General features: G+C 37.9%; 1 protein-coding gene across 2 annotated transcripts; it reads right to left on the bottom strand.

Moving 5' to 3' along the window:
- Positions 1 to 3,412: 3,412 nt before the first annotated feature.
- On the bottom strand, positions 3,413 to 7,654 carry LOC18421751 (plant viral-response family protein (DUF716)). Of its 2 annotated transcripts, none has more exons than XR_002279580.2 (2): positions 6,059 to 7,647; positions 3,413 to 4,166 (listed from the first exon to the last, which is right to left on the bottom strand). XR_002279580.2 is itself a non-coding variant. In XM_006826556.4 (2 exons), exon 1 carries the CDS (start codon positions 7,221 to 7,223, stop codon positions 6,246 to 6,248), a length of 978 nt encoding a protein of 325 aa, XP_006826619.1. In that variant the 5' UTR covers positions 7,224 to 7,654; the 3' UTR covers positions 3,413 to 4,166; positions 6,231 to 6,245. The 2 variants fall into 2 exon arrangements, 1 of the variants encoding a protein (XP_006826619.1); XM_006826556.4 differs by having other exon boundaries at positions 6,231 to 7,654.
- Positions 7,655 to 12,598: the final 4,944 nt, after the last annotated feature.

Genomic DNA, 12,598 nt, shown 5'->3' with positions numbered 1-12,598 from the left:
AATCACAAAATATGAATATATTAGGCCCAAGAAAAAATACCTTATTCTTTAGTCTATAACAGTGCACCAAAACAATATAAAAACCCTAATCTGCATAATGTTTCCTTGTGTTCAAATCGTGCCAATAATTCTTCTGGAGATGCTTGCCCACATAGTCATTGGATCCTCAGTTTCTTAATCAAAACTCACAAAAATCGCTACAAAAAAAAAACATATAGCTGCGAGAGATTACCCCCAAAGACTTCGTACAACCCATTCGTACAACCCACACTAGATTTCTTCCACTAATAGTACACATGATCTTGGTTCTAGCCTTGTCTCATAATTTAAGAAGCCTACGTAAAACCTCTTAAGAGCATGACATGAGATGGAAGCAATATCATAGCCACCAGATAATAACACAAGAACCATTGAGTCTTGAGAATATGCCACACTCTAGTGACTTGGTGTGCCCCTTAGGGTTTACCTTATACTCAAAAGCAACTCCCCTAACTAGAAGAGAAAAATTAGCATGAAAGAGAGACTGTGGGGCATGCCTTCTAATGGAGAGAGAGAGAGAGAAAGAGAGAGAGAGAGAGAGGCCAATCCAATTTAACGAGTACAAAGAATACATCCTCATAGAGAATATTTATAAAGATGAAGCTAGGATTTTTAGGATCTAGGGTTTTTCAATCATTATGAGACTTAATATTGACTGTAGATCTTGGTGATCTATGGGTGAATAGATATTAGCCCTTCATTTCTTAGATCAACCATCATGATTAAAGGAATGAGCTAGAAACATTATCCCTCAATTTCTATAACTCTATTCCTGTCAAATATTTGTGTAGAGAAAATATTATATATTTACAAATCCAATTTCAATCAATTTCCACATCTTCCTATTTAAAATCAATCAAACTTATTTCATAAAACCATCCTTTTATTTTTCAAAACAAGCAGGCTACTTTCATCACAAGTCAAATACTAAAAAGAAATAATGAAATATGTGGGGGTGTCCCACACATAGTGAACTATGTGGCCCACACCCCTACATAATGGGCTCAAAGGTGGTGGGCCCAAAATCCCAATGGAGCCTCCACCGCAAAAAGAATTTTAGATAAATAAAATAAATTTTAGAAGCCATTAAATATTTTTTCTCTCTCTGAATTAAATAAATTAGAAAAAAAAAATTTTCTTATTTAAAAATCTTTTTTCACTAAAATAAAATATCTAGAGAGATCTAAAATTTCATTTTAATTATTCAAAATATAATTAAACTATAAGTACACTTATTTAATAATAATTAATGAGAATTGGATCCAAAGATTTAGGAATATCACAAGTATATTGAGGACTCCATCACTTTTACAAACTACATTTCAATATTATCTTTACATTTCAATATTATCTTTACAAATTGACCTGACAGTTCTTATGACTTGCAACCCTTCGTAGGGGTTCTTGGACTATCAAAGTTAGCTAATAAATAAAGGACATACGATCCTAGTCCATGGATTACAGGTTCCTCTTTGAGGACAAATCCATACTTATTCTAACACAATAGGGTCCTTCCAACACAGTCCATTGTTGCAAGGAGATTTCTATTCGACACATGCATTCGTCATACACCCTCGCCAAGAGGGATGCTTCCTACGCGGTTATCTATTGTACATGTCGTGCAATGGTAACAATGAGGATTTGACATTTATCATCTCTGGCCAACCGCCACGCACAAGGGTCACATCCCCTGGCCAGAACTTCGACTCATTAAGGGATAACCCCACATCAAAACATTTATCGATTGTGCACAAATGCCTCAAGGCTACAGGTTTTTTGACATCAACCTGAGCTATACCCCGTTAAAACTTAAGTGAGTCACGGCATCAGTGATGCTTCATAGTCTACCATAGACTATGTCACACAATCCATATAGACTACGCTCCTACTGGAGCTATCACATCACTATAATCGTAATTTACTTCGTCTCATGACACCTTTTAAATGACTACGTAACCCCCAACACATTGGTCCTGCTGCATGCTATAAGAAAAACAAAGAAAACAGAGGTATGTTAGAGACAGAGCTAGAGAGTGAAGGTACAAGCTCCGATTCCTCCTGCTGCACGTCCAATGAAGAAAAAGAAAGTGGAATTAAGTTTTGTAAAAAGAAAAAAACAAATGGCAGAACCTTGAGAGAGAGAGAGTAGGCATGATAAAAAGAAGGGTGCAGTTTGTATAGAGCCGAAGTTCTAAACAATCAAAGTATAGCGCACCTTCATATAGTGTCGAGAAATATGGTTTTAATATCAAAAACTTTTGTAGATCAAGCAGATCAAGTAGATCAAGCAGATCTATAAAAACTTGAAAATCTTGAAAATTGACGGTCCAAAAATGCCTTACAACATTTACTATTTTCAAAACTTGAAATTTTTTTCTCATGTCCATGCATCTTGTTATCGAGATGATCAATTTGAGTATATTCGAGCATCAAAACAATCTAATCTAATAAAGTTTTTGTGGTAAGCTCTAATTTGATTGTTTAGAGCCTAGGATTTATATAAGCTTCTCCCCTGAAAAGGCACAAAAAAAAAAAAACAGAGATGCGTTTAGAAAAAAAAATAGAATGAAGTCAACTGAGAGAGAGAACGGAGGCAAGTTAAAAATGAAGAAGACTGTGCAAACCTTATAACATTATAATATGAGCGCTGTTCCCGCGGGAGCTTACTGCACATCTACTTCCTCAGTTAAAACAAAACATCTAGCTAAGTTTAGTTTTTGAATCAAAACATTGGGAACCGTATAACAATTACTAAGTGGTTATTTTTTTTGAATTTTGAGTCTTGTGACACTTCCATGGAGCCCTTTAAAATTGGACAGTCCCAAATCAATCTTGAGGCATTAGTGGGTGCGGTTTGTATAGAGCCTAGGCTCAGCCTACCTTCAAATAGTATCGAGAAATGTGGTTTCAATACTGGAAATCTTTGTGATAGCCTTAAACTATATTTTCATCTTTATATATAAAATTTAAAGCTTCAAAAATAGTGTGGATCGACATATCTATAAAAACTTAAAAATCTTGAAAATTGATGGTCCAAAAATGCATTACAAAATACACTATTTCCAAAACTTGAAATCCATTGTTTTCTCATGTCCATGGATCTTGATGTCAAGATGATCGATTTGATGATATTTGAGCATCAAAACAATATCTTCTTGTGAAATTTTTTAGATAGGCTCAAAGTTGTTTGCTTAGAGCCTAGGCTCTATATAAACTTTTCCCTTAGTTTTTCTATTACAGAGAGAGTTCATTTCTGATTTTTTTTTGCTAGATTATTTTATAGCCGTAGAGTTCGCATCCTCAAAATTTGATATCCAAAAAGTATCTCTAGCATGAGTTTTGCCGTGAAAGGAAATGGATAATATACTCTATGGAGGAGGAAATCTCTTAGCTTATAATATTATATAAAGAAAACATATCCCATTCCAGATAGGAATTCACAAGGTGACACTCGGTGAACTTTCAAACAAAGGTTTTAACAACCTAGCCCAGGAAGTCAACACTTCAATCATATCCATCCTTTCATCACAGAAGGCCTTCATTGTAATCAGATCACCAAAGGCATCGAAATTTTTGAACTACTATAGTGGCCTTGCTAAATCCTTGTCTAGGGCACTCAGGGATCTCAACAAAAAACAATTACAAGTAATCAGCATGAATACCTATACTCAGCAACCTTTTTAATGCTCCACTGGTAGAAAGGACAAAGTGATGTTAACTTGAGCAATCGATGTCTATTTCTACAAAGGACAAATTTCATATTGGGGTGCTGTTGCACAACTGCCAAGTTTCCCATTATCACAGCCATATCGGGCATCCATTTGGTAGTTGATACATGTATTTAAGTGCCGGATTCTTGATATTTCCGCAGGGTGACACAATTCCAAACTAAAACCAATTGGCAAACTTCGTAGACTGCTGAAACCCACTCATCAATTCAAAACTCTATGGAGAAAGAGGTTTCCTATTTGTACAATGTGCCATTCTGCTGTGATATTGAGAAATTAGATAACGAATTTGTGGTCATAGTAGGGTGGTGGCCATGGATCTATAAATATTGCAAGTCTGAGGAAAGTCCCATTCAAATCAGCAACCAAAGCCTTAAACCCTATAGCCCATAAGAATTGCTGCAACATTAAAAATTTTAATTAGCTCAAATCAAACTCCACATAAAACATTAAAAATTTTAATTAGCTCAAATCAAACTCCACATACAACAGTTTCTAGAAAAGTTCCCTACCATCAGCATACTTATCTCATCATCAGGTCTTCCAACTGTACTATATGACAAGTACAAATATTTGACTTAAAAGCAACCATGAAATTTATGTTTTCAGGATTTAATAACTACAGGCGAGTGACAGCATATATCCTGGACGATACTATGAAGAAACTTGCCTGCTACCACAAAGAAAAGACATCAAGTGTCATGAACATGTTGGAATATTTAGGAAGGTTCTTTTCTTTACATATTTTTTTTTTTTGACAGATCACAAGCATGTAGCTCCCTCTGTACATTTCACATAATAATTAAACATCTACAACACGCCCATCTCAAGATATGGACCAATAGGAGTCTCAGTGAGGGATGTGTGTGTTTTTTTTCCTCTACAATTAACTCACAGAGGAACATTTATCGTGGCAAGGCAGCATCTTATGTGCTATATTCTTTCTTGGTAACTTAGTATGGCTCCTCAATGCTGCCAAAAGGACTCAATACGTCAGACCCTTTCTTTTTTACAATATCCATATCTATTTGTTGAAATCTAATAAGCATTTCAGGATATGGCATTACAATGACCTTCAACAAGCCATTGAGGACTCATCACATCCCAGAATAAGGCTCCGAAGTTGGGATATAATTTGTTTTCTAGAGAAGAAATGAGCTCCATAAAAGTAACATGCTGCATGTCATTGCTCTTATTTCATGTCATCCATGCTAATGTGCCTTTGTATGGTAAGGCTGTGCATTTATTTGTATTCTTTAAAATATGTGCAACCATATGAATGCATGTGTAAGACCACGTTTGGTGACAATTCCATGTAGATTATAAAGGTTGCATGCCAGTATAGGATGAATGAACTCCAGATACCCTCCAATAAAGATCATGACACTATGCAAGAAGTGTTGTTCAATTAAAAACGTGTGGAGAAAGTTAGATAAATAAACAATTCCCTTCCATTTTATTGGGAGAAAAAGAATAAGATTCCTTGAATTTCCATGTTATTCAAAAGAGATACCAACTCATGTCTAAATTATAATCGTTCAGATTCCACTACGGCAATGAGGAGAAAACTCAATGGCCTTGATAAGCGTACTCACAACCTTAGTTGAGCATGACAATATACATTACTGTTCAGTAGGAGAGTACATTAACAGTGAGGAAATACTACAATAGCACAGATATCATTAAGGTAAGAATTTCCAAAACCATCATGAAGCAAATGAATAAGCCTCACGAAGTTCACACATTTGTGTTGAACAAGCATTGTCAAAAATTTCTAAAAATACATTGTTTGATTTTAGAGCAACTCTGGAAGAATGCCCTTAATATTATGTTCTCATGAACAAAATGAAGTGGGGATACTAGAGCGCAACTAGAAATCGTTTCACAAAATGTTTTTCAGAGGTAGTCTAAGGCTGTTAAAACTTCAATGTTAGCACATGTTTCCAATATAGAAAAAAGTACTAAATGACTAAACATGAGAAGACACTGCAGGTTATAAATAGTCCCCCAGCAAAAACAAATGCAGATTTAATCATTCCTCATAAAGTAGAAAAAGACTATCACAGGAATAGATAGAAAGAAGCTAAAAGAGAAGAACCGATATCACAAATTTGTTCAAAGCTAATCTTTCAACCACTGCTATGGCAACCAAAATAGCCATGATACAATATGAAAAAGATTGATAAAGGAAAACAGAAGCAGAAAGAACAATCCAGATATTGGAATAACAAATGGCTACTATCCCCGATTTTAGAATAATCACACATAAAACGAGAATTGAAAGATCGTACTCCAGATAAACAGTCCTAGCATGAGCTGCAAGATTTGAGAGCTCCTTCTTGCAATTCAAAAACACCAAGAATCAAATATGCAGTCAGCAGGACAAGGATGAAATCCCATAAAATGAGAAAATGTTTCGCTCTGGGGGGGAGAGAGAGAGACTGCGAGTTCTCTAATGATTACCAAATCATTGCTTCTTTAGTGATTACCGAAACCATTGGCCTCTGGGACCACTCCAAAAAGATGTGGATGCTTTGGGTTCTCCGCATGTGGGGTATCTTCCCCATCTGAACCCAAAATGAAATTGGACCCATTCCCATTGTTTGTATCACCCAATTCCTGCAACTCTGAAATCTGATCTTTCAAATTGAGGGGCTGATAACTAGAATAGTTCTCTCGATGGTGGAATTTCTTCTTACAAAGCAGAGAGTAAGAACAGAGGAGAGAGACAATGAGCAGAGCCAAATGACAGTTGAACTGAAGCGTTGCAACGGCTTTGCTCATATGGTACTCTGCGTGCCCCTTGCACTTGATGGTGTAATTTCCATGGCTTCTCTCATAAAGTGCACAGCCGTGAGGCATCCAATTGGTGTAGAAAGAGAAACCCATTTGGCAAAACCAGGTGCCCTGTAAAATTAACCCAGCCCCACGAGCCAAGCTTGGAAATGGCGATTTGGGGTACCCAATTTGCAGAAAGGTGGAAACCAGACACACCGAGATGGGTACGAGGAGGAGGCTGAAATACCTGTTCTCAAGACCAGTTGGATCCTTTCTCTGCAAATAAAATAGAAGAAATTCTTGGGCGAAGGCAAAGAGGGCGATGAGATTCAAGGTAGGAGAAGATAAGGGAAGGAGATGGGTGAGCTCGCTTAAAAGACCAGCAATGGAGTAGAGGAGGAAGATCGACGAAATCACAGAGACCTCCAATTGAACAGAGAAGCCGAGATGGTCTCGAGCCTGGAGACCTTTGAGAGAGGAGAAAAGTGAGTTTAGGAGGAAGAGGAGAGAGATGATAGCCATGGCGGAAAGCTGAGAAGGAGGAGGGTTATTATTACTATTACTCCTTGTGGTGTTGTGGGTAATGGAGGAGATAAAAGCCGTGGCAGAGGTCAATGCCTGCCAAGCTCCAATTCCTATCAGCCCCAATCCGCCCACGCACAGAGACCCAACGCCCATCTCCTCCCTCTATCTCTCTAGATTAATTGCTCCCCTCTCTCTCTCTCTAAATTGATTGCTCTCTCTCTCTCTTGTTCTGGATCGATTGAAGAGCAGTCCCAGTTTCCCTTGCCGGCTTAACAAGCCAACCTTCCTTCATAATTTACAGTAAATGATCCATCCGTCACTAACGCTTTTGCAGAGGCAGGCAGCCTTCCAAACATTGATCCCGGCTAGAGAGAGGGAGGAAGGTTTGCTTGGAATTTGGTAAAGGGCGGGCGAGCGTCGAGACCACGATCCCAGCCCGGCCCCAGCAGGTACGTGGTATGCTGAAACAGGAGGAAAGACTCACGTGTTGCGCTGCATAGCAAGCTTTAAAAAACCAGTCTTCCAACTTGGATCTCTCATATGGAAACCCGTTCGGGTTGGTGGACTGGCACTTCAAGTCAGTGATTCAATGGGAGTGGGCAGTGTCTTATAAAACGCCGAGTCGAACCGGACTCGCCCGGATCGACTCGAAAATCGTAAAAAGGGGACCGGATCGTCTAAAAAATCGGATATCGTCCGGTTCTAGAGAGAATCGGACGATTCTGTATAGTGAATCGCCGATTCACTGTACGGAATCGGCGAGTCCGAACAGTGAATTGGCAAGTCCGTACGAAATTTTTTTTTTTTTTTTTTTTTTTTTTTGGGTAATCCATGATAGATTTTTTTGTAATACTTGATCGATTTTTTTGTAATCCATGATCGAATTGTTTTTGTTTTTTTGTAATCCATGATTGAATTTTTTGGTTTTTTGTAACCCATAATAGAATTTTTTGTAATCCATGATCGAAATGTTTGTTTTCTTTTCTTGTAATCCATGATCGATTTTTTTGTTTTTTTTTTTTTTTTTGTAACCCATGATAGAATTTTTTGTAATCCATGATCGAATGTTTTGTAATACATGATCGAAATGTTTGTTTTTTTTTTGTAATCCATGATCGAAATGTTTGTTTTTTTTTTGTAATCCATGATTGAATTTTTTGTTTTTTTCTTTTTTGTAACCCATGATAGAGTTTTTTGTAATCCATGATTGAATTTGTTGTAATCCATGATCGAACTGTTTTTTTCTTTTTTTGTAATCCACGATTGAATTTTTTGTTTGTTTTTTTTTGTAATCCATGATCGAATTTTATGTAATCCATGATCGAATTTTATGTACTCCATGATCGAATTTTATGTAATCCATGATTGAATTTTTTGAAAATTTGTGATTTTTTTTTTTTAATCCATGATCGAATTTTTTTTTGTAACCCATGATAGAATTTTTTGAAAATTTGTGATTTTTTTTTTAATCCATGATTGATTTTTTTGAAAATTTGTTTTTTTTTTTTTTTAATCCATATTATTCAAAGAGAAAATGAGAGAGATGATGATTTTGAGGCCACCCTATCCCAGCCATATTATTCACATATCGAGTCCCAACAGCAACAGTGTAGGGATGAGCACGAAATACTGTAAAATAAATGCTGAATGGCGGTTCATGCAGGGAAAGAACATATCAATATTTGCATATTCATTCAAAAACATGAAAATTCTTAATGGAGTACCCTCATTTTTTATTGAATTCCTAAAAAACAATATTTATCATAAATTTTAATAATTTTTTCGAATTTTTTTTAAGCTTTATTCTGACCGATTCACCCGAGTCCCCATCCGGATCGCCGATTCACCGATCCGGATCGGTTTTTTGGAAGCCCAATCCGGGGTCACCGATCCGTTTTTTAAACCATTGGGAGAGGGTGTGGTTTTTATAAGGTCGCAACCTTAAACAGTCCAATTAAAGCGCACCTCTAAATTTTATCGTAACATATAATTTGGGTATAAAAAATTATTAGGATTTTTTCAAAATTTATTTTTATATAAAATTTTAACCTCCAAAAATGATTAAAATCAAGTAGTTCTATAAACATATGGAAATATTGAAAATAAACGGTCTCGATAATGTGTTGCCAGATGCCCTATTTTTGGGACTCAAAATCGTTTTTTTTTTCTTCATATTTATACATCTCAATATCGAGATAATCAATTTAGAGAGTTGAAAACTATTAAAACAACCTTTTCTGATGGATTTTTTAGTTGCATCTTTAATTCTACATTTTAAGATTTGCAACCTTATATAAACTTTTGAGACTATTGGGGTCAATTACTAAATGGGCTCCTATTTGCCAAAAATTACGAGCACCCCCATTGGCTTTTTTTTTCGAAGTTACCTCAGTATCCAAATATCAGACAGGTGGGGTTTATATCTTTCAAAGCAAAAACAGTTGTCTGGTATTCGCATTACCAAACAGCTGCCAGTTATACGTCATTTTTGACGTAATTGTATCATCGACATGAATAAGAAGAGAGCCAGTAGTAACCCGGTCCCGCTGGTAACCCAAGACGCCGCCAGACCATGGGAACACTGTAAAAATAAGCCTAAAACTAGGCAACGTCTTAAGGAGTATTAAAATAGCTTCGAAATGCATAAAAATGATAATTTGGTATGCCCGACGGACGCTCACAAAGTTTCATTACATTATGATAAGTTTTGATATGATTAGAATGAAACTTGGTTTTCAAATCCAATTCCTTTCATGCTGAAAATAGACTTTCTAGGTCTCAAAATAATACCAGACCACCGCCATTAGATCCAGAACTTCGATAAACCCTCAGGGACCAAATTTAGGCTCAATCGAACCTTTTGAGGACCATTTTAAGCCTAAATTACTATAAGAGGGTGGGATTTACACTATTGCGATGCAGCCTCGGTCTTTCCATTTTTGGAAATTGTGTTTTCCCAATTCGAGATGATTTTCAAATGCTCATAACTTGCTCGTTTTGAGTCCAATCAAGCTTAAATTCGGACACAAGCTAGGTCTCGACGACCCAGTCATTTTGACATATGGTATGCGTTATAACATAGCTCGAAACGAGAGAATTTCTAGAGAGAATATGAGCTCGAAAGAATGAAAAATCAGATTTTCTATAAGAAAACATCTCATACTTCGTGAAAGCCATAAGTCAAGATCCTGGTGTCGAATCATCACAAAATTAGGTCCGTTGTGGCCGTATCACAAGGGGCTACAGTTTGGTATAATTTTTAGGCACAATCGGAGGCTGAATAGCACAAATTTCAAGTTTGAAAGAGACAAGATTTTTTGGTGGCCGAAATCCCATTTTCCGTTAACTTCCCAAATTTGGAATATACTTAAATGAATACCAAATTGGATGAAATTTATTGCAAAATGATTGTGACAATGTCCTCTTCAATTTGTGATTGAAATGAAGACTCAAAACGTCACAGATCGTATCGGATTGGTGCTTGAAGTTTATGAACTTGGTCGGATATTTGGTTCCTCCCAAAGAATCTGTTTCAAGATGATCAAAGAGTATCAAAATGTTCGTGATAGATCAAGCATCAACTCTACTACGATTGATTGCCTGAATTACTGCCATAGCCTCTGAAAAAGCTCCTGAAGTCTAGTTATGGCAAGAGACCCCTCATGGAGGGATGGTTTTGTCATTTGTTAAAAATAACTAAGGGGTATTTTGGTCATTTAGTCTAAAAACAATATTTAATTTTAAATTCATTAATATGTAATTTTTGACAATCTTGGTTACTTTTGAGCATTCCACCCATGTTTTGTGATTGCTATATATAGGTGAACCTAAGTCATTTGTAATGGAGCTTGGAAAAGCTTGATCAATTTATAAAACTTGAGCAATTTCAGAGCAATTTTAGCTTTTTGTTTTTGCTTTGCTTCTAAGTTCTTGATCAAGTTGAGAGGAGAGAGAAACTTTTGGTAGAGAGATAAAATACCTCTAGACTATACACCACACCCTAGACCATACACTCTAGCCCCTCATTAAAGCATACACTAGTCCACACCTCTAGTCCATACACACCATACTTTAACCTTAACCCAAACCTAACCCCTCTCTCTCTCAATGTGTATGCAAGAGGACCCGCGGGGGTGCACCTAAGCTAGGACACACCCAAGTCCATTCTCTCTCCTCTCTCTCCTTCCCCCTCTCTCTTTTCTTTCTTTCTCTCTCTTCTTTTCTATTTTGTACACCTAAACTCAAGGGCGCACCTAGCAGAAGGCCCGACTTTCCTTCCCTTCTTCTCTCTTTGCTTCTCCCTCTCCCCTCTCTTCACACATAACCCCGGGACACACCAAACAGCGAGCCTAGCTCTCCCTCTCGTGTCTCTCCTCTCTTTCCTCCCTCCCCTCTTAGTCGTTTAAACCTAGGCTGCGCCTAACAGCTTGCCCGGTTCCTTCTCTCTCTCCCTTCTTTATTCTCCTTCCTTCTACTCACCTCTTCTCTCTCTCATCTTTTAGCCCATGGCCGTACCTGAGTGCGGGCCCGGTTCTCTTTCTTCCTCTTCCTCTAGTACACCTCCATGCACAGAGCCACGCCTGAGGGCGGACCTGTCTCTTCCCTCTCTTGCCTCCCTTTATTTCTCCCCCCCTCGCACCTGTTGTCAACCTCAGGCCTGTGCCTAGAGGCAAGCCCAGCCATTTCTCCTCTTTACTTATTTGTCTCACTAACATTCATTGGACCTTAGGTCTGCGGCAGCGCCTAAGAGGGCCTGATTTTTTGAACTTCTTTCCCATAGCTAGTCATTCCCTCACATTCTAAGCATGCCCCATTCTTTTGCATCGCCAACCTCACCTCTAGCCACACCTACCCACAACTCAAATCTTTACACTCCCTCTAGTTAGGTGCCTTGATCTCGCCCTCTGCATCCGGATGATCTGGCGGCACACGTCTCGGGTTTCAGGGAACCTGGGACTTGAGATCGCTCTCTTGGGAACCTTGCTCAGGAGCAAGGGTAGGTAGACCAACTGATGAGAGAGGAATTTACTTACTCAGGCTGGCTCGTGTGGGCGCCCTCTTAGATCACGAAGAAAGCCCCCCAATCGTAAAACTGGTTTGGAATCGCCTCCCTTGACCTATATTTTCCTGTTTCATGGATCACACACATATGGCATATGTTATAAGACAAGTGAGTCAAGGGACCCCACCTTGCCTTTGGGCGAACGTACACAGGTGTGCACATTCCAAAAGAAGAAAAGAAGAATGAGAGAATTAAGATTGGGATGAGAAGAATTTGACCAGGCAGTGAGAGTGACTAAACTAGTAGGTAATTGACACAACGTGGTAGTAAAACGGGTTCGATAACTCAGACCGACTTAGCAGAATTATTACTAGACGACAATATCAACACTAACCAGCTTGACACGATAGCTAGTCTGTCGTGACAGTAAAGTGGGTACAGTAACTCTGACTGGCACAACGACGTTCCTGCTAGACGACATAATTACCATGAAATGCTGGTCTCAACCCCTCTTGATCAAACGAAA

The sequence above is a fragment of the Amborella trichopoda genome, chromosome 4 (assembly GCF_054954075.1).
Source record: "Amborella trichopoda isolate Santa Cruz 75 chromosome 4, AtrichopodaSantaCruz75HAP2 v2.0, whole genome shotgun sequence".
NCBI lineage: Eukaryota > Viridiplantae > Streptophyta > Magnoliopsida > Amborellales > Amborellaceae > Amborella > Amborella trichopoda.
Note: the sequence above shows the minus strand (reverse complement) of the source record. Positions and strands in the feature narration are given on the sequence as shown.

Bases quoted from the DNA above. Each gene is read 5' to 3' on its own strand.
- LOC18421751 (XM_006826556.4), bottom strand. From the start codon at position 7,223: ATGGGCGTTGGGTCTCTGTGCGTGGGCGGATTGGGGCTGATAGGAATT.